Source organism: Dryobates pubescens, chromosome 1 (genome assembly GCF_014839835.1).
Source record: "Dryobates pubescens isolate bDryPub1 chromosome 1, bDryPub1.pri, whole genome shotgun sequence".
Taxonomy (NCBI): Eukaryota; Metazoa; Chordata; class Aves; order Piciformes; family Picidae; genus Dryobates; species Dryobates pubescens.
The window spans coordinates 45,965,834-45,987,880 of record NC_071612.1 but is presented as its reverse complement, the minus strand read 5'-3'; the positions used below and the strand labels follow the sequence as shown (position 1 = coordinate 45,987,880).

The following is a 22,047-nucleotide window of genomic DNA, read 5'->3' as shown; positions in this document are numbered from 1 at the left end:
AGGAGACCAGACAAAAAGAACTGACCAAAAAAATGTTACTGAACATGGCAGGAATTTTTTTTTTCTTTTTTAAAAAAAGGTTAAAAATTAGCTATCAAGAGTGTCTTCTTAATATTGCTTTCATTACTGAAGACTGAAAAAAAAAAAAACCCAAAACAAAACACTGGACTTTACAGAGAGGGTTAAAAAAACGGCGGGGGGGGAGGCAGGGGGAAGGGCGGAAGGGAACAACAACAACAACAACAACAAAAAAGGGCTGCTACAACACTGCCATACAGGCAAAAATGAAAAAAAATAAATCATATTTCAATATTTGCATACTTGATAGCAGCATTCTCCCACTGAACCATGTGAAACTACAGGAAGAACACATCAAAGCAAAAAATAAACTATAATATGGCAGTTATCCATCAGGGCTGAAAACCTAGAGTGGAGTCACTAAGTAGATGAACACGTATGGAGAATGACTCGGGATTTACAATCTTAGCTGCATCCCGTTCTGCTCCAACAGACACATCAAGCTGAGTGCCAGCTTTGCCCATTTTATTTTTGGCCAATTCAAGGCTTTTTTTTTTTTTTCCAGTTCATAGTTCACTGCATGCTTGGAAGAGGGAGGGTCATTATAAATCCTTCTACACAATGAACTTTTAAGTAGACAGCTGAAAATCAAATGTACTACCTGTAAACACACAAAAAAATACAAGCTTTCTGTTTAGTTTCAAGGGAGCACTGCTCCAGGTGCATTATCTTCGGTATCTGCCACGTTCACCTCTGTCTCTGTCCCGGTCACAAAGCCTCTCTCTCTCCCTCTCCCGATCGCGGCCTCTGTCCCGTTCCCTGTCTCTTCTGTTGTCCCGGGGCCGGTCCCGCTCCCTCTCCCTCTCTCTCGGTCTGCTTCTCCGACCGCTGACCACTGCTTGTGTGCGGCGCAGGAAGTCGTCAACCCTCATGTCGTAGTCGTGCTGGATCAGAGGACAGATGGTTACTCTCTTGCCCAGGTCCATCCAAACCCCCTCCCTCCCCTCAGCCCAAGGGCTTGCCATTGTTCCTGACAAAGCCTAGTGTTCAGAAATAACATGGCCAGCAGCCCTCAGCGCAAGTTTCTTCTTCCATCTTCAGGGCAGCACACCTAGGCTGTGCTTCCACTGTGGAGATACTGGGGTTCAAATCACAGAATGGCAAGGGTTGGAAGGGACCTCTGGAGATCATCCAGTCCAAACCCCCTGCCAGAACAGGATCACCTAGAATAGGTCACACAGGAACACATCCAGACAGGTCTTGAAAGTCTCCAGAGGAGACTCCACAACCTCTCTGGGCAGCCTGCTCCAGGGCTCCGGCATCCTCATACCAAAGAAGTTTCTCCTCATGTTCAGGTGGAACTTCCAGGATTACAGCTTACCAGATACCAGAAAGAGACCTCAAAGCCTAGCAGCCTTCAAAGCCAGCTAACAGCAATCTCTGAACTATCTGCCCTGGGTTATGATGTGCCTGTAAGGACTTCTAACCTAAACTTCCCTACTGCTGATGTGGTTTGCTGAGCAAGTGTTGCATACACATCTTTATCCGAACTGGGCTTTAGAGCTAGAGAGCTGGAAGCCACTTTAAGCACAGAGCTCAGATCTTATTTTTTGCACATCTACCTCAACTGGGAGACAGAAGCTTTTCAGGAGATGCTGGAAGCCTCCAGTAACTGATCTCTCCAAGGAACACTAACACAGGTCTTAAAAACAGTTTACCGAAGTCAACACATCTTGGGGCAGACTGCATCTGTACCCCAAATCCTCCTCTGCCCTGCAGACTCACTCCCCTCTGCTTCCATGGACACTTACTACTCGTTTGTCTCTGTATCTTGCATCATGTGGTACAGGATGATGTCCTGAGTAGGGTGGGTGAGCTTGAGGTGGAGGTGCATGGTGCTGATAGTAAGGGTGGTGTGGTGGCTGCTCCATGCCTGGATACGGTGGCTGCAAGAGAGTCACAGGAAGTTTGTTGAATGTTTCAAAACAAAGGGATGCTGGGAATCAAGAGAAGTTACATTCATCCAGAGGGAAAACACGTCTCATTGTATCCCACCACAGCCTCCTAACTGAATGGCAGACCATTTGTCATCAATCAGCATGCTTTAGTACTGCTCTACCACTGCTTTGCTAAGTTTGTCCATCACCCGACCACCTTGTTTCTGTATCTGCCTTCAAGTGGTATCATACATACAATTCTTGCTACTTAAATGCGGTGTAATTCTGGGGTTAGGGGTTTTTTTGGGGGGCAGGATTTTTTGTGGTTTTATGTTTTGGGGTTTTTTTGGTTAAACATTTCTTGGCTGCTCTCTTCCACTTCTTTGCTCAGCATGGCCTTCCCTTCCTGTGTTACTGAGGCAATCTTTGCTTGCATTGCTGTCAGAAAGGAAGTAGGAGGAAGTGCTGGATTTCAAGATGACTATTTGGGCAGAATGCAGAATAGGGAAGAGGGGAAGACAAAAAAATAAATAGGACTTCCTGGAAGCTTAGCTGTGTTTGAAAAAAACATTTTCCTCCCGGTCTGACAACTTTGTTCACTTTCTTCCATTAAAATGAGAGCTGTATTTCAGCACAGAAAAAAAAAGGCTACAGTAGCATCTCTACACCTGGTCCTGCAGCACAAACAATAGCCAGGAGACTATTAGGCCTATCAAACCCCAGGACCCTCAGGGCCAGAATTACTAAATGCCACTGAAATAAATCATCAGAATGACCATGAAATGAATGACTCACAGCTGTAGAAGGGAATCATCAGTTAATTCCCATGGAGCACAGCACCAGGTAAGTGCACAAATGTGTGTTCTCATCTGCCTGGGCAAGAAGTGTATGCCAGCGGGGGCCACAATACAGCAAGACTCATTTTTGAGTGCAGTGTGCAGGATGGTTCTGCTGCTTTCCTGAATGCCAGTCTAGAGCATGAGAGCCCATCCCATGAACCTCTGCAGCAAGTCCACCTCTGTGGTGCCTTTCTTGCTCAAGAGGTAGCCAGTGACTACTGAAGATGTAGTATACAAAATTTCATCACAGCCTTTTGTGGCTAAAGGATGGCTCTGCCATTTGTTCACAGTGTTCAGCTTCTTGTAGGCTCAAACCAAGTCAGGCTACTGCTGCTCTACTGCCTACTACAATCCTGGACTATTCCTTTATTATTTGAGACTTTTCCCCCCGCCCTCTAAAGCTTTTAGGTAGTTACAGCAAAGACAGATTTTAGGAAAAGGGAAGAGCTAACCACAATACTCAAAAAATTCCTCTTGAGGGCTTGCACAGCTCTCACCCTTGGCTCCTTGCCAACTCTGTAGCTCAGCCAAGAAAGTGGCACAGGCAACAGCTATAAATTACAGCACAGCTACCCCACTGAAATAGCTTTAAAAAATAAGAATGCAGAGATGCACACTGTAAACACAGGTCTTAAAACACATGCTGCTTCTTAAACATACTGAATGTGCTAGGCTCCTCCAGTGCAGAACAAAAAAACCCAGAAAGCATACTCTAGAGGAAAAAACTGAATTCAACAAGACACAAACCATTCCTTGCCACGGCGGTGGTGGTCCCATGTTGTGGAATTCCCTCACGTAATCATTGTAGGACTAAAATGAAAGACAGTGGCGTTAACATTTGTGATGAGTGTCCTTTGGAATGGCAGAAAGCTGAATGTAAATAAATTCTCCAGAAAGTCTCCATGCACCAACTTACCCCGTTTAAAAACACATCTCGTCGAACTCCTGAAAATCGTCTGTTGGGAATAAAAATTTGTACAACTAAATCCAATTTATCCACACACAGGTTGCCAGGGTGTAAAATGGATAACAGGAACACACCTTACCTGTCTACTTCGGGGTATCTGGGATCCTTTATATACCCTGTTCGAACATCAAGCAGTATTAAATTCAATTTACCATCTCAAAAAGGACACTCTTACAAAACAGACTCAATTAGAAACTGTCCTTTCAATCTGTGCCAGCTACCAAGTTGTGTCTACCTGCCACTATCCCTGCTTTCAAGATAGATCTCAAAAACTTACAACTTCTTGGAGGGACTAAAGGAAAACACTCTAATGCAGGAACAAAACAATTATGCAGGTGCACCCACTGGAGCTTCCACAGAGGACAAACAAATATGCAAAGGGTATCTGTGCAAATGCAGACCCAAGCTGGGAACACACACAAATTTGAGGGGAACTATCCCCTGGCTGTCAGTTACTGCTCAGAAACTCTGCATTCGGTATAATGTGTTCATCTGGACAGCTCTTAGGGATGACTTCATAAAAGCTTTTGGATAAAATGTTACACAAGACTAAAAACAACCTAAAATCCATCTGGAAAAGCCCAATGGGGCAAGGGATTTTTGCAGCTTCACTGTATTCCCAGCAATTCAACTTTAAATAGCTCAGTGAAGTAGTGCAGAACACCAGACATGCTTATGCTGATAAAATAATGCTCCTGAGCCTCGTTATTGAAAATGAAATTGTTCTGCACTTTAAACAATAGACCTGGAAAAGCAGGGAGCAGCAACAACTCTGCATCAGAGAACACAGGCTTTGCAGGCATGCTGGAGAGATAAAGGCAGATCGTTAAGAAAGACTTAGAAATTTGCTGCAGAAATAATGGAATTGAGATTTCTAATAGCAGTGAAGATCAATTAACTGCTTTCTAAAACCCCCCAACATCACATGTGTTGTTGCTGCATTCCCACTGTAGAACACAACAATTCCTTTCTCAAATTTTCTTGTAAAATGCAGTGAGGCTCCCCCCTCCCTTCCTCATGGCCAGCCGGTAAAACAATTCTCTCTGAACACTCAACTGAACATCTGTCAGCTCTCAGCACAGGCCGCCAGTCAGGCCATCAAATTTCTGATAAACAGCTTAATTTGATGACTAGTGCACTGACAAATTGATCAAACCAATTCTTGTGCCCTTGAGAGGCTCATTCACAACCATATACATAGCTCTGATGCTCAAAGAGCTCAGCCTAGATTATGCTTGTCTCACTCTCAAAGCTGTGAATCCATGTCACCGGCTTCTGCAAGAGCTGGGTTAAAGCAGCAAGCAGCACTCAGGCCAAACTCTGTTTCTATATCCCAGTCACATCAATGCATTACTCTGGGATTAACGAAGACACACTGAAAGAGAAAACACCTGTGAATTGGTGCACAGAAATCTTCATAGTGAGATATTAACCTGGTCTTTGGTGAAACTCAGGGGGATAGTCAATCCTTGGTTTCTTTCTGCTGTTATGAATATCATAATCCTCTGGTCGACGCCTACACAAATTAGATATCAAAGATTAAACAAGGTTGCTTGGAGCATTCGGCACAGCAGAACACGTCACAGGAATAGCTTGAGCTGCCCAGGTTCTCAATTTAACCATTCTGACCTTCATCTGCTTCAAAATGTTTTACAGTTTGGTGTTTGAACTCAAAGAATTCAGGAACAACAGTCCAATCAAATACCCTCCACTGTTAGCTTTCTGGCTCCAGGAGCTCTGGCAGTTAAGGAAGGAACTTTACCCAACTGCACTTTCGTACCAAAAAAGGTAATAAATTTGGCTAAAACAGAGTTAAGTGTTGACATTACACTTTCCACATTCCTTTTTGAAAGAAACTGTTGGGTACCAAAAGAATTTACAGAACTAAAAACAGGGAAAAGTAAGTGGCAGAACGTATTATTGCAGTCAGAAGGCATGGGCATTGCTGGATTTGATAGCCATGGGGAGAAGAATTCTATAGGTGGTCTACTTCCAGAAAATTTCTAAATACAGCTCTGCATGCTTTGTGAAGTTGCTTCTTTCACTGTAGCTCTTCTACCTGGGTAGGCCAAAGAGAGTATTTCTGACAATTTCTGTTCTAAGCAACTTAACAGCAATGCACCAGTGCCTTTTACAGGAAGCTTTAAGAATGCTTAAACTTCCTGAGAATTAAAATAATTTGGGCTCCTTTCTGTGGAAACAGCTCTTTTACTTTAGAGAGTTATCTTCAAAAACTTGGCTCTCAGGGAGGAAATTTGATTATGAAAGTTACATTCCAGTTGAAGAACTGAAAAATAGCTGCCAATTTTGCTCCACCAAGATACATAAACATTAATGGGAGACTCCAATGCATACACAACAGTGTTTCTAAATAAAGCAGCTACAAAACCATTCCCTTCCCAATCCCAGCAATACAATTCCTTAAGACAAGAAATGAACATTTTAAATTGCTTAATTACTGTGCAACTGGCTTGCTGAGTAACAAGCTCACGTAGCTTTCAGTTGATTTATCAAGTCACCTCTCCTCCCCCCTTTCCCCACCATGCCCAGTTACTGAGGTTTTTAAAATGAAAGCAGATTCTTTACTATGAGCAAAAGGCCCACAAACCAAAGCAGTTGCATCTACAGCAAAATCAGACCAAGGCAAATAAAAGCTGGTGTAAAGAATAAACATACCGCTTTCTTGTAGTTTGAGACTGCATTTACGACCGGTATAAAATATGATAGAAACAGTTCATATAGTAGTCCAACTACTGACTTTAAGCTTGTAAGCCACATACATAAATGGAGGCCCTGGCAGGCTTGAGAAGGTGTGATGGTGTTATATGTATAGTTTGCAGTCCATTGCAAAACCTTCACTTGTATATACTTTATTGCACTGGAAACCTCTTAGCTTAACTTCAAAAGCATCTCGGTGTTCAGTCCTTTAAAGCCAAAAATAGGGGGGTGCTGCCAGGTTTCCTCCTACCTACTTGTGACAATGTCCTTTTTTATTTTTTTTTTTTTAAAGCTCAAGGAAATGGGGCCTCTTGTTGGGCATCTGTACCTACCACAGGTTGTTTCCACAAAGAGGAAACTTAACCCAAGGTTTCAGCCCAAACCATACATCAGTCTGTATGCAAAGCAGCTACACGGGGAAAAGGTGTTTGGCAGAAGGGCTAATATCAGTTCTTTGCAAAGACTTCTCCAATTCTGTAACAAGTTATACCCCCTTTTTTCCTGGAAAATGATGTTAAGTTCATATAGCAGTGATCAATAACCATGTCGATCCTCTAAAAATACTTTTAAAGTCCACAGGTACTGCCAGCATCTGGAAAGGTTGTAAATACAGACACAGCAACAGCCATTCTGTTTGGTTTGTTGCCGGGTCTCCAGGGGCCACTCGATCCCTTTTGGGAAGAACCTACTGTTTGCAGAAGCTCAGCAAGATGCATGAATTCAGTGGGTGCATGTTAGAGCATATTTGGCAATGGGGTTAACACATCACGGTGACACAATTTGAAACAGTCCCAATAATGCTCCTCTTGAATAGCAAAATAACTTAAAATATTTTATCCTCAAAATGAGGCGGCATCTTCTGCAAAATTCTAAGTGATCCTTATAAAAGTCCCACATTGGATAAGGCTTATCCAGAGACACACCTGCAAGAAAAGGCTTTTACAAGATATTAACACATTTTTGGCAAAGAAAGACTTCCTTCTCTCCAGCTAGCCTGCTCATCATCAAGCCAAGCTTACCTACAGCTAGTATGACACGTTGCATTAGCTCAGTAAAGGATCTAGTCTAAACTAGACAGCACTTTAAGATCTCTCTTTTTTTTCTGCAAAAGCAAAGATCCCCATTTTCCTCTTGCAAAATGCCACACCGGGGAACCATGTGAAATCCTCAATGAAGCCACAGACTTGTCCATGCAGCTTGATTTGAGGATTTTCTCTCTTCTTCCTCGCGGGGCAAGCTCTGACGACTGACATTCCTCCATCAGGTTATTCTGACACATGTGCCTACTATCAGTCCAAAGAACGTTTCTAACCTTCCCACGTCCCGCACGGGCTCTCGACGCGACGGGCGTCCTCTTGATCGGGGCTGTGAGTGCATTCTTCTCTTGTGCCTCATTTTATGAATGACTTGATACAAGTCAATACTTTCATCGGGAGGGAAGAGAAGACAAAGTTGGGTTCCACATTCCGGCTCAATTTCCTAGAATTAGTTAGAAGTTCAGTAGTGGTTTATAAACTGCAGAAACGAAACTCTTCCCCAAATACACTGACAACATACATGAAAAAACAAGAAAAGACACTTCAGAGAGGTTTTGGTATCGCTTGAGACACAGCAAAATTCACTTACATTACCTTTCACTCTTTAGGCACTACTTAGAACTCTCATAAAATAGTCCAACACTTGGGGCAACCACATCTTCCCATGAAACATATAGGCCACATCACTGTTTTGCTAAAAAATCAGAGGACTGTTTCGTCATCAAAGAAAATAATCACCTATTACAGAGAGAAGAGTGAAACATGTAGGGAAAAAATCCACCCCAGCTTCACATATAAAGCCATGGCCTGCTGAAGTAGACTACCACCACTCTAAAGTGAATTCTCCAGTGGACAGTAGACAGGTCCATGAAAGTGCCAGCTCACACCAAGCAAATGGTGTGCTCAGTATTAAGAAAGGAACACAGACTGAAAACATCATTATACACCATCAAAAGACCACATTTCACCCACACCTTAAATAGCAGGTGCAGTTCTGATCCCTGAATCTGAAACAATAAGGGGACAGTAGACGAGCTTCAAAGCAGACCACTGAAAGTAAATGAATGAGTGCAAAAAGCCCTACATGCAGTGACTGAGCAGGTCAGGTAGGTCTCCCCAGACTAGAATAAAAGATGAGTATGTGGGGTATTGGGGGCAAGACAGACATCAGTTGTCTGGAGGACACGGGGACATATCAACTTGACTCCATTTTCTGCTACAAGAACTAAGGGCCATCAAATGAAGCTGGCAAATGCCAGGTGCAAAGCAAATCTATAAGTGTTTCTTCCACTTGGTGACATGCCTGTGAACTGCCTTCCCAAGGGCTGTTGGAAATGCTCAGGGCCCATGTCCTCAGAAGAGAGATCCACTCAGGGGTGCACAAAGCCTGAACCACTTTAGGAAATGTCCCAAGTTGAAAAGCAGAGAGAGTAAGCAACAAACACCGCTTGCCCAGTACCTAACAGGACAGCAGTTTTACAAAGAAAGTTGAAACCCACCTCCAACTGCAACTCTATAGTGAAGTGGACAAAATACTGAGACTGAAAATGCTGTTCTACTTCAGCTGCCCAACAAAGTGAATGTGCCTATGGGCAAAATAGCAGTCTACATGCCCCAGACGAGGTGGGGATTATGCAACTCCCATCTCACTCTAAGAAAGCAGGACCTGTTACTTGAGTCCAGGCTGGGTCACTTGATGGCAGCAGCAACACAGCTGCGTTCTGCTCTGGCTAACAAGACAAAGGGCCCCACCAATTACTTAGCACAGATTTTATAATGGCAGAGTCTCTTCCCTAAACTATACAGTATATAAACACAGCTGGAAACACTGGGGCGTGTTCTCAAGAACTGCTGCAGCAAGGTTTGCACACCATCCAACGCATGGCACGTCTCAAACCCAAAACACCACGCAGTTTGAGGGATCAAACATTGTTTACCACCAAGAACTGGCACTGCATTGTTTGCTGTTTCTTTCTTCCACAACATTAGAGATGAGCTGGGTGCCTTTATCACAGTGCTCCACCACAAGTAACAACCGATCTCAGAAGAATCCAGCCCCTCTGCACATACCAAGCAGAAAGCAAGCACTAGGAGACATGGGTTAGAGAGGAGAAAACCACCAAAAGTAACAAACCTGTCCGTCCCGGCCTATCTTCACTGGCTTGTGCTCGTTCCAGGGGTTGGTCAGGTGAGCAGACTTTGTGAACGGCAACTCACGCCTAAGCACCAAGTGGCAGAAATTAGTGTGGCCTGTGTTATGTTAAAAAAAGTATTCACAAATGCAGAAAGCAGGACATTACGTACAAAATAATTCTGCCAGGTCTCTGCATGTCTTGGTGGGTTTCAAGTATTAGTAACCAAAAGTTGCACTCTGACTTAACCAAGCATTAACTAGTGTAGTCCATCTGTGACAGCCAACCCTGCTAAAGAAGGGTTTTTCAGTCTCTGTACAACACCAGGATCACGCACGCTTATGAGCTCCACCTGAACACACTGCCCAAGTTCTACATGAGGTGCTAGCTCATGGTAACTACTGAAATAAATTCCTCCTACAGGTCAAGGGAACGTTCAAAACTTTTCTTAAGACAGACTCAAGAGAAATCGTTGAGCATAGTGCTTATAACCTGTACATTATGCAAACATCTCTAGGATTTCACGTTATTCTAGAGCAGTAGGCTTTAATTTGTTCAGATGCCAAGATGTCAGATGAAGACAGATCTTTCCTTACAGGATCTTCTCCCCTCTTATCCACAGTTGTCTATTCAAGTGAGCAGTTGTTTTCACTCGGCCTTCAGAACAGAGTTTTCTGCTTTCAGTGCAAGAGATCAGTGAAGGAACACAAGTGTTCAAAAAATCTCTGAATTAATTCATTGCCATTAAATTCCATAACGCATGCCAGGTATAGAGCTGAGTCCCGAGCTCAGTAACAGAGGAAGGGATCTGGGAAGATGGGAGGACAGATCCTTGGTTGAATGGAGTTTCCAGAAGGATGCTGTCAGCACTGAAGGCAGTATTCCACAGAAACAGCATTATAATGCCTTGTTACTAACATAAAGTTATTTACCTGCAAATCCAGTCAATTTTAAAGACACCTCCCAACATTTTTGCACTCATTCCTGCAGGCAGCACCCAATGTATAGGGGATCCTCCATGATGGGACTCTGAAGACAATCTTGCAAATCCTAAAGGATCGCACATAAATTGTAACAAAGACAACAGAAAAGCTATTGCACAGAAAGCTCACTTTCACTTACCTTGCTATCTCCTTGCTTTCCCTTACCTTGGAATTTGCCACTCTCTCTTACAGAAAATATCAAAATAACACTCCTTGCTGATCTAAATGCAGCATTAAGCTTCTTCTCATTGACTGGAAGTGTTGACCATACTCCCTGAAACAAAACAACCCCCAACCCACCATCAATGTGTTAAGAGTTCATCTCAGTAGGTGTAGCCAACAGAGGTATATAGCGCAGATGAGGAAAACGTGTACAAACTAGTGTTCTAAGACAGAAGACAATGCAAAGAGGAAGGTAGGGAAAAACTTTTCACTCTGAGGGTGCTGGGGCTGTGGAGCAGGCTGCCTAGAAAAGCTGTAGAATCTCCTTATCTGGAGACATTCAAAACCCATCTGGATGTGTTCCTATGTGACCTGCCCTAGGTGATCCTGTTCTGGCAGCAGGGTTCATCTTTTGAGGTCCCTTCCAACCCCTAACATTCTGTGATTCTGTGTATTGCTTAGTTCAGGTCCTCAGAACATATTTTTAGCCAGTCCCATGATAGAACTTGTAAACCACTGGCTTTTCAATCTTTATGGGACACTGCAGATGCATTTGCACAAGCTAGAAGTTTCACTTGTAATTATAATGATGATCAGATATATGAAGACCTTCACCTTTAGTATCTTCTACATTTTAAGTGACTTTAGAAGCTCAACTATTATATAATACACATAAACTATGATAAAACAGTAGCATATGCAGTGAGAGATGTGCAGCTAGACCTCAGTAATCTTCTTAAGAGACACGATTGTTGAGGATAGCTTACAGGTTTTCCAACTCTTAGTGAAAAGCCAGAAACATGAGAGACACCAGACCAACATTTTAAATGGGCAAGACCCTCCAAACCAGTTCATTCAGCCTTCATCCTCCCACTTCTTCACCTACTAATTTCTCCCTTTTCCCCAGGCATGGCACAAGAAAACATACGCTGCCTGAAGGTACCAACTGAGCTGAGATACAGAGTATCAGAACACAGAGTGCTGTATCACTTTTCAGCAAGACCAGCTTACTAGTCCATTCTCTGGATAGCCGCAGAAGAAGCTTATGCTGGTTTGACTTGCTCAAGCTTCAGCCTTGGAATATAATCTAGGGTCTACCAAATAAAATGTCCTTTCTCTTCCTTTTTTACTGAAGGTACATTCTTATGTCCTACTCTGTGCTCAGATCAGTATTTGCTTGACCAGACAATTCATTAGAGATCTACACTGGGTTTTTTATTAGCTGTGTTATTTTAGGCTGCTTGTGAAGCTCTGCTGTGAACTACAACTTCCTGCACTAGCACCACAAAAGCCACTTTCATGGAAGTGCAGCAGCAAGAGACTGATGTCTACATGTCAAGAGTCAAAGCATCTACTCCAAGAACTTGAGTTCAGCCCCAGAAGTGGCCGAGGCTCAGCAGGAATGTGCTCCTCTACAGAGCAAAAGCACACACTGGTCAGAATGGTGTTCACTGCACAGATCAGGCCTAAAGCTGGGATAGTTGTCAAGGAATGTCAAGATTCATGTAATGGTTTGAATCCTGCTCTGTTTCAGAAAATCTTCACTACCAGAATCAGCTGCTCTGGGTATGTTGTGCAACAGCAAAGCAGCTATTTTCTCTACAAGCTGTTACAAATAACAGATGTCAAGAAAACCACCAGAGCGACCCAGTGCCGTTCATCAGAGCTGAAGTCTAGAGCACTGGAATCCCTCCCAAAGAGGGATTCCTTGCACCAGTACTGCCAGACATGCATTTTGGCTAAAAGGCCTCAAATCAGCTGGAACAAAATTACATTTACAGCATCACATGAAAACCAAAGCAACCTTCTGAACCTTCTCACAGCACAGCAATATGAACACAGGTGCTGATGAAAAGGAGAAAATACTATCTCAGCATTCCCAGTGGAGGTTGGCTTAGGATGTTATCACACAGACCTTGAGGCCTCTCTATAACCCTCATCTTATCAGGATAAATGACAGATGGTCTAGAAATGCTTCCAGTAGAGGCAAAATGGCTACCCTTGAAGAATCATGGAGCAGCAGCTTCCATCTTTGCCTCTATCATCATCTAAGCGATGGAGGAGAAAATGCAGCTGGCTGTGTCTAAGGTGGCTGTGTTTGGAAATAGCCACACTGGTGAGCTGGAAGGAAATTCAACATACCTTTGCTTTAGCAAGCGATACGTTTTCATGGTTATTACTCTTGATGAGAAAGAATCTTGCATCTTGGAGAATGTACTTGAGTTTACTTGTTTGGTCTGGAAAAAAAAAAAGTATGAGATAAGTAAAACTGTAAATATTTACAGTTGTTTAAAAATGTTGCATTTAGTATATATTCGTTTCCTTCAAAATACACCATAGCCCACCCAGTTCCTACGTGTGTTACCACAGTCAACCCCCAACTTCAAGTCTAAGCTGCAGAAGCACAAAATGCCAGGGAAAACTAAATCAAAACTAAAACTTAGATCTTGAGGTAAAGAAAAAAAAAATAATCAAATCACATCAGCATGATTCAGTGATGTTCCGATATACAGGAGTTATTTCTTGCTTAAGAATCTTTGTACAAACACTGGGTAACGTTCCCATCTGCACAAGCCATCCAACAGAGAATGCTGCAGCGTGCCCCTTCTCAGGTGCAAACGTTTCATGGTCTGCTTTGCTAGGTCTGCAGGGAGCAGAGTGGCTGAAGTTCTGCGTGTCGCTCCCAACACAACACAAGCAGAACACACTCACGAGCCACCTGTGCCCAGGGCAACGACGCGCTCGGAGCGATCTATATCGGAACATGACTACTCGTGGGTAATTTGATGACCAGAGACCACAGCCTGCTATGGGGCATGCATTAAAAATTCAAATTTAAATGATACCTTTTTGGACAGCACGAACGGAAGATGATAATTTCTCATGCTTCTTTTCTGAACCTGTGTTTAGCCAAAGCACATTTGTTCAGATTGAGCCTTAATAGAGATAAGACACAATTTCTACAGCCTTGTCACATACCATTTGCATTCATGACAAATTACGCTTTCTGGCGCGCACCCACACACACAAAAAAATGCTGGTCAATGTGCACGAGTGGTTTGGTTTGCTTGTTTTGGTTTGCTTTTGGGTTCTTTGGTTTGGGTTTGTCGTTTGGTTGGTTGTTTGAAATAGCATTTGAGCAATTTCCTACTCAGAAAACTAGTCACTGAATCATCATCTTCCAAGTTTAAAAAACAAAAAAAGTGAAAACTCCACTTAAGCAACAGAATAGCATTAAAGTAAGGAGAAAGCCTACTTCCCCTCCGAGGAATCCACACGCAACATGCCAGAAATCAATACCAAATCATGAAAAGCTACATACCCCAAACTCTACAGCCAGTTACATTTGCTTTAGCTTACACATTAAGAATTGATGCAGGTCAAGGTGACAAGCAATAAAAGGAAAAAATACCTGCATATGATTCTGACGCAGAGCTTCCACTTCTGTCAAAAACAATCGGAGAGATACCTCTAGCTCTCTTCCTCTCCTTCTTTTTCTCATCTGAAAAAAAAAACCAACAAACCAAAACATAATAAAAGCAGTATTTTAAAGATCAAGTGACAGGCAAAATTATGGTAACAAGGTACTGTGATGGGAAAAAGCCATCTGAAATACTGACATCAACTTGCACCTGAAAATTGTAGTTGCTGCCTCAGAAACAGCAGGCAATGCTAACTGCTTAAGCATGGCTTTTAGACACCAGCTACAGACCTAGTATCTCTGTGTGACCTTCAGAGACAGATTTGACCTTCTAGGTGTTTTAGTAAGGCTGCTTTTCAGCTATTCTCTCCAGCCCTCAACCAAATTTACAACAGAGAGACCAAACTGGGTCTTAAGGCCAACAAGTCAAAGGAGGTGATTCTCCCCATCTACTCCACTCTGGTAAGACCCCACCTGCAGTACTCTGTCCAACTCTAGAGCCCACAGCACAAGGACATGGAAGAAGGAGAGTGGGTCCACAGGAGGCCATGAAGATGAATAGAGGGCTAGGTCACCTCTTCTATGGGGACAGGCTGAGAGAGTTGGGCCTGCAGAAGAGAAAGCTCCAGGGAGACCTTATTGCAGCATTCCAGTACCTGATGGGGGCTGCAGGACATCTAGAGAGGGACTTTTGACAAAGGCATGGAGTGACAGCATGAGGGGCAATGGCTTCAAACTAGAAGAAGCTGGATTTATATTGGGCATTAGAAAGAAATTCTTGCCCATGAGGGTAGTGAGGCACTGGAACAAGTTGCCCAGAGAAGCTGTGGAGACTCTAGCCATGGAAGTGTTGAAAGCCAGGTGGGATGGACCCTAGAGTAATCCATTCCAGTAGGTGGTGTCCCTGCCCATGACAGGGGGTTAGAACTAGACAATATTTAAGGTCCCTTTCAACCCAAACTATTCCATGATTTTGTGATAGTGATATGGGCTCATTTGCTCAGAGCTGAACAAAACAGCACGAGCTATGAAAACAAAACACAAGCAGCAACTCCCACTCTTAAAAGTGTTCCATTATGCTACAAAGCTTCCTAGAACAATTACAGCTTCACTTGTCTGCTCTCTAACCCCAAACTGCAGAGCTGAGCCACAAAAAGCTTTATGTTAAACAGAATGACAACCTAGGCAGGGCTTCATACAGGGAACATACACAAGAGGAATCCTAACAGCATTGCAAGTTGCATTCTTAAAAAAAACCCAAAAGACAGCAAACCCCACTTCATTACTTCATTAACACTTCACATCTGTAATTTAAGACTAGTTAGAATATACCATGAAACATTTGTTTCTGGTTTCTGCTTAAAACATTTCTCTCAAGTTTGCCTCAGTAGCTAATCATTTCAATTCAGGTTTAGATTTCCTGTGCTAAAGGCAGCCACTGCTTAAGATCCAACTACCCTTCCTTGTGGAGCTGCTGCTTTTCCTACACCATTCTAACTGATCACTCTTTATCAACACAGAACAGCTCAACACCAAATGGACTGTGAGAGAAATTAAGCCATTAAGGCACCTAAGTCAGGATGAATTCTAACATTTGAAGTTTTGACTAGCAAGGCCAAAGCAATCAAAACCATTCTGAATGCTTAGCACAGCAATCCTGATATTTTGGGGTAAGGCAATACCATGTTTGGTCCACGATATTTCATAATTAACATCTAGTAGGACTTTTGCAGCTAAGGATTACTTTTGACACAGCCAGGAAGCAGCAGCGAAACTTTTAACAACAAGGTATTTCGGATGGAGTGCTGGATGGTACCTACCTGATGCCTCTGAACCAGATCCAGATCTGACTGACCCATCTGTGAAAGAGGCAGATTCTGAATCAGAATCACTGGCTTCACTTCGTGTGTCATAGTCATTTCCTTCCTTCTGATCTCTCTCATCCTGTTCATACTCTTCTTCATCCTCCTCCCCATCTTCTTCCACCTCTTCATCCTCCTCCCCTTCATCATCATCATCTTCTTCCATTCCTTCCTCCTCATTCTCTGTGTTGCCTTGTTCAGAGGAACCACTACTGCCAGTCTCGTGATCTGAACAATATTCCTCAGAGTTCACCTCTTCTTTAGAAGAATGGCTGGATCTGCTTGGTCTTCTATCCACATCATGCCTGATTCTCTGATGTTTAAAGAAAAAGCGAGTCAGCAGTCATACATTATTTTCAGGGAGCACACACAGTCCTGAGACTTTGTAAGGCACATTCTCTTATCTAATCGCTTTATTTCTAAGGCAGCAAGAATATTTAATACCTCTGAACCATCTGGTGTAGAAGACTTTGCCCTCCTGTCAATATCCCTCTTCCTCATGCAAGGTTTTTCGGGTTGTCCTTTGTAAGGCTCCCTGGCGCCGCCGGCCATGCGCATCTTTCGCTCGGCATCCAGCCGCTTGTTCCTCTCAGCCCTCTGATACTCCTCGCTCTTGTAGTCTGACACCGGCTTTGCCTTCGTGCTCACCACTCTCTTGTTGTTGCTCACAGAGGAGCTGGGAGGCTTTGGCATCAGCTGCCTCGAGGAGTGCACAGCAGGCTTCTGTCTCTTGCTTTCCGCGTTCTCCAGCCTGTCAGCTTTTCGTTTGGATCCTGAGCAGAGAGAGTGAGTTCAGTATTACTTTACAGAGCAGAGACTCCTGCTTTCTGCACTCTGGGTCATAGCTCTGTTGCACACATCTTTCAGCTGCAGACTTTGCAACGCTCACAGCTTGTGTTCTAAAAAATGCACTAATTTTATGAGAGCAATCCTGTAGGTATTTCCTAAGTTTTATAGATGGGAATGCTCAAGTAAACACTTATGGGTCTGGCCTAAAGCCAAATTAAGAACCAATCTAGAACCAGGCTTTGCTCCATTTCCATTTAACTTTGTCAAACCAAACAGGACAGTCATTTTCTGGCAGGAGATAAATCCACAACAAGCCAGACTCAACTGCTTTTAAGACAAAAGGAAAGCCAGTGAACTGTCTGCTTGGAAGATAAGGTGAAAAAGCAGATGTTCATGAACTAAAGACTGAGGAACTCTTCCACTTTTTGAGTCAGGTTATAAGAGCTGCTGCTTCTAAGATTTTTTTTTTACCATTTTATGCACCCACTACTGAAGTCACCTACCCTTCTTTTCACTTTTATCTTGCTCACTGTCAGGGTTATACAACTCATCGTCTTGGTCAGGAGCATCAGTCAAAATGTCATCCAGAACATTGAGTTCACCATCTGAAAGCAAACACATAAGAAGTTAAACCCAACTATTCAATGCCCAGATGCATGAACTACAGCAGAGTATTTACAAACCCAAATATTTATTTTAGGGATACACCTCTGGCACAAGGCAAAAATTATCATCTTCCTGACTTATCACCACAATTTCGGTTGGAAGGATCAAGCAAAGCCAATAAAAGAAGTAAAATATGTCACAGGATGCATTTAGGCCCAAGTTAGCTGCTCATGTCACACAGGCTTTGCAGCAAAGCTGACCTATAAATGAATGCTTCATAGAAAAGCCTGTACAAAATGTGATGAAAAGGAGCCTGAGCACCAGAAGCAAAGAGGAGTGACCCCTCTCAGAATCCTCAGGAACCTGTGCCTTAAATGATATTCCCTCCTTGTTCCACTGTTCTTCTTGTCGTTGCGGTGTCAGGAAGGCAAAGTTTTGTGCTCACCTACAAGTAGGAAAAAATCACCAGGGCAAGCTAACAAGACCATAAGCTAGGTCACCCCACTGAATAAGAGTAAAGCAGCACTGATTTGCTGCAGAATTAATTCTGAGCTGCTCTGAACATAAACTCAAAAGCTAGAATTAATTCCCCTTGATCAAAAGGGATGAAATTTAAGAAAACTCATGCCATAAGCAGAAAATGACCACAGCTAGTCCCACAGCTTTTAAAATCCATTACTGTTTCTGACTCTGTTTCACTTTGCCTGAAACCAAAGGGGATAGGGGGTGATCATGGTAGGAGGACTGATCATCCTTAAGACCACAGATCTCTCTTCCAAGCACTTTAAAGAACAGGAATGGACTAGGTACAAGCATGGAAAGGGAAAACAGAAAAGGCATTCATTTGGGAAACTGCTTGCTCCTCCTAACCTCCGTAATTCTTAGCTCTTTCCCCTTTGTATTACTGTGAATGTCACTTATTTTTTTGTGCTCGGAACACAAAACCAAAGCAGAGCAAATTCCAAGGACTCAGCTAGCTGATGGTGTCCGTAGAAGATGTGTTGTACACTGTTACAAATCAACAGGAAGGGACTCTTGTACTGGATGGAACTAGGGTAAGGCAGCAAACCAAGTCCTCCAGAGTTTGGTGACTTGTCTATCTCAAAATCTTGAGCTATTTCACAAGAGGAATTTTACAGCTTGCTATTAAAAAAAGATGCAGCCCACACCAACAAGAGTCAGAACTGCCACTGTGTGAAGGTGAACTCAGTGTTGCACGCTCGCTCTGTTGCTGGCACTTCTCCACATATGCTGTGGCAGGTGAAGGAAGAAGTGGCCTCTGAACTGTGCAATTACTGCAGCTGATGCAAAGGAAGTGGTGCAGAGAGGTGGGTCAAGCTTTGCCTTGGCAGTTTAACACCAAGCTCCATCCTAAGTGTCTCAGGAACAGCCCTTCACCTTTGCAGACCTCTATATACCCACAGCAAATATTATTGCTGTCACTGGTTACACATCCAAGAGTAAGAGTCACAGCTGTGCAACCACTCAACACGAGCTGCCATGTCTTGCTTCCCTGTGGGGACCCAGGCAAGTTCAGAGCACGAGATTATTTCACTGGAGACTAGTGAAAAAGAGGTAGGCTAGAATTAGAACACTAAACCCATCACCCAGCTCAGACCACACGCACAAACTTCAGCTTTGTCTCCCTGCTGGGGAGGCAACAGGACACCTGAGGAAATGACATTTAGCCTGGATACTGCAGTAGCATGCAGAGGTGCTAAAAGACTCCATCATGCAGCAGCTGGTTCAGAAAGAAATGAGGAGATGAGAAAAATTTCATGGGATAAACAAGTCTGACACATACCCTCTGATGCCTTCCTGGGTTAGCTGGGACTGATTTATAGCTGGAACCTTACACCAGAGTGTAAAAGACAGGGGCAGAATGAGTTCACTGCCTACCACCATCCCCTTCTGTAAACACATCTATCTGATGAATTTAAAAGAGCAAAATCACAGGTTCCTTTAGCAGCCTGGTGATGCACAAAGGGCAGTCTGAGCACACGAGATCCCATCTCTCACCTGCACAGGGCATGCTGCTCAACTGCCTTCCACAGATTAGACTCCCTGAACTGTGACTCTTAGGGTTCAACCTGATGAGCTCAATTATCTCAAACAAAAGCAAGATAAGCATCAGAAAAAGCACCAAACCCCTAGAAAAACAGCAGAGATCAGATTTCTTGCAGTTCATCACTGCTGAAGGAAAAAGGTCCAAATAGTCCTTTTCTTTACAGACACTCCCAGTTGGCCTCTCCTGCAACTCATTTTTTGTTGACTCTGGAGTGTGTTGGATCCTTCCATGAACAAAATCAACTCACCTGAAACAGCAGAAAAGTAACCTGAGGAGTCCATTTCTCCTCTCCTGGCCATGAGCATCACATTTATTCAAGGAAGAGTCCAAGCAAGTAGCTGATTTGGCAGAGGTAAACCCAGGTGATTTCAAACTAAAAGGGTACTTGGGATTTATTTTCTGCTTTTTTAAAACAGTGAGCTAGACTTTTTGTTCCACAAGCAGCTTAAAAATAACGCTGCATTTACAGTGGCAATAATTTCAGTTACACACAAGCTCTTCAGTCAGAATCAGCTCTTTCATAGGAAATTAAAAGCCAAGTAAAGAAACATAAACACTTCTTGTCTACTACTCATGCCTTGATCATTGCAAGTGACTAAAAAAAGCTAAAAAAAGAACACACACACACACACAAAAATCCCAAGCACCAAAATGTAAAAAAAAAATAAAATCCAAGCCCAGCTGTATCCATTGTTATGCAAGCAGAAATTTAGACATGTCAACAGTAGAAATTTGTAGTTGACTTCAATTTCACTGCTCATTCATGCTGGTAGCTCACACTTGTTTCAGCACAATGTGATAGCACCTTATCTCATAGGTTTAAGAGTCAAGAACCAGAAATTAGTACCTATCAGTTCTACCAAGATCTAGTGGGGATTTTCCAGGTGATCTACTTTCACAATAAATATTAAAGACAGCAAATTTCTACTGTTCTGACAAAGCTGTTTTATGGACAACTATCCAGAAAGCAAAAAACTTGATGTGATGCATTCCACAGAAATCCAAACCAATGCAAACCAAGCTACAACATCAAGGTGATTCTTGATCTTTGTTATAACACCTCCATTATCTGCACTAATCACCCGACAGCAATCTTCTACATCTAAAGAAGGGTTTTACCCCTGAAATTGAGTATTTTGTGAAGGCTGACTAATATAACCTCCTGGACAAAGGGTGGATCACTGCAGCTTCTACATACAGCAACAAGCGTAAGTTGTGAATATACATTACCTTGGAAGCATTCAGATCCTTTAATTCAAACTTACTCACCCACAGTGCCCAGAAAGCATAACTGACTGAAAAAACCTAGGCAAAAAACCCAAAACCCCACACCAAATATTCCAGCATCAGTTTCTGCTTGCTAAAGTAACTACGTCCCTCGGCAAACAACCCTGAAAAAACAATACGGCTCCAGATCCGGGCAGCAAAAGAAGACAAATCGGACACTTCCTGCGAAAAGGTATTGGCAGCGAGTTACTGCAGGTTAATGCTGAACTTATGGCAAGTCACCTTGTCCCGAGCCCGCCGCCGCTGGGGCACCTCAACGGCACGATGGGCCCACCACCTCCAGAACACCAACATACAACGGGGTGCCCTCTCCCCATAAGATGATGAAAATGTTCTCGACGAGATCCTCCTAGCCCCATCATCCCTCCACTCTTCTCACAGACGTCTCCCAGAGCGAAGGCCTAGCACAGCAGCCAAGTAGGCCACGGGCAGGGGAAGGCTCGGGAGGCGAGATTCCCCACCCCTCGAGCCATCCCCCCCTCCGGCTTCCCATAACCTAACTATTTTCCTTCATCCCTACCACTGAGTACCTTTTTCCTCCCGGCTATCAGCCGCCATCCCACCGCCGCGACGCGTCCGAGCGCCTAAGATGGACGCTGCCTCTTCCGGCACGTAACGGTTCCCCCTTCCCACAATGCATCGCTTTGTTTACGCTGGGCGCGTCACCGTGCGCCGGGGGCGGCCGCCCACAGGCGCGGGGGGCGGCAGCGGCGGGAGAAAGTTTGCCGCGTGTGTGGCGCTTGGCGGCCGGGACCGGGTGGGCTCCCCTTAAAAAGCAGTTCTGAGGTGTTTGTAGGGTAAAAGAGTTGTAGCGAAGGAGATCTTGACTGCCCTAAGGCGAGGAGAGCTGAAAGGGAAGCCGGCAGCTCTGGGCATTCCTGCGCTGTTGTGGGAGGTAGCGTTCAGAGCATGGTTGGGAGCGATGCTCTTAAAGGGCTTCTCCAGCCGACATGGTTCTGGGAACTCTTCTGTACGGCTGGAGTGGAGCAAAATAACCATGCCTTTCCCCAGAGTTAAATGTCCCCCGTCTTTCTTTGGGCTGTCTGTTTAGGTTTTTTTTTGGGTGGTGGTTTTTTGTGTTTTGGTGGTGTTTTCTTTGGGGGGGGGGGGGGTGGCGGTTTTTTTGGTGGATTTTTCTGGGGGTTTTGTGTGTTGTTTTTTTTTTTGTGGTGTGTTTTGGTGTATTTTGGGGGTTATTTTTGGTGGGTTTTGGGTGGTGGG

At 43.7% G+C, this 22,047-nt stretch overlaps 1 protein-coding gene across 2 annotated transcripts; it reads right to left on the bottom strand.

Annotated features, from left to right (window-relative positions):
- Positions 1–226: 226 nt before the first annotated feature.
- On the bottom strand, positions 227–21,450 carry YTHDC1 (YTH N6-methyladenosine RNA binding protein C1). Of its 2 annotated transcripts, XM_009898010.2 has the most exons (17): positions 21,357–21,450; positions 17,369–17,470; positions 16,521–16,849; positions 16,035–16,389; positions 14,206–14,295; positions 13,640–13,693; positions 12,936–13,030; positions 10,797–10,905; positions 10,581–10,698; positions 9,651–9,735; positions 7,792–7,958; positions 5,195–5,277; positions 3,841–3,877; positions 3,711–3,750; positions 3,542–3,604; positions 1,830–1,964; positions 228–962 (listed from the first exon to the last, which is right to left on the bottom strand). In XM_009898010.2, the coding sequence occupies exons 1-17, from the start codon at positions 21,382–21,384 to the stop codon at positions 744–746; spliced, it is 2,109 nt and encodes a 702-aa protein (XP_009896312.1). In that variant the 5' UTR covers positions 21,385–21,450; the 3' UTR covers positions 228–743. The 2 variants fall into 2 exon arrangements, with proteins under 2 accessions (XP_009896319.1, XP_009896312.1); XM_009898017.2 differs by lacking the exon at positions 13,640–13,693 and having other exon boundaries at positions 227–962; positions 21,357–21,446.
- Positions 21,451–22,047: the final 597 nt, after the last annotated feature.

What these genes read in the sequence shown, in the direction of transcription:
- YTHDC1 (XM_009898010.2), bottom strand. Translation starts at nt 21,384, where the DNA reads ATGGCGGCTGATAGCCGGGAGGAAAAAG. An exon ending in CTACACCAGATGGTTCAGAG is followed by an intron (nt 16,390 to 16,520) that starts GTATTAAATATT and finishes TTTAAACATCAG; the next exon opens with AGAATCAGGCATGATGTGGA. An exon ending in TGCGTCAGAATCATATGCAG is followed by an intron (nt 13,694 to 14,205) that starts GTATTTTTTCCT and finishes GGCTAAACACAG; the next exon opens with GTTCAGAAAAGAAGCATGAG.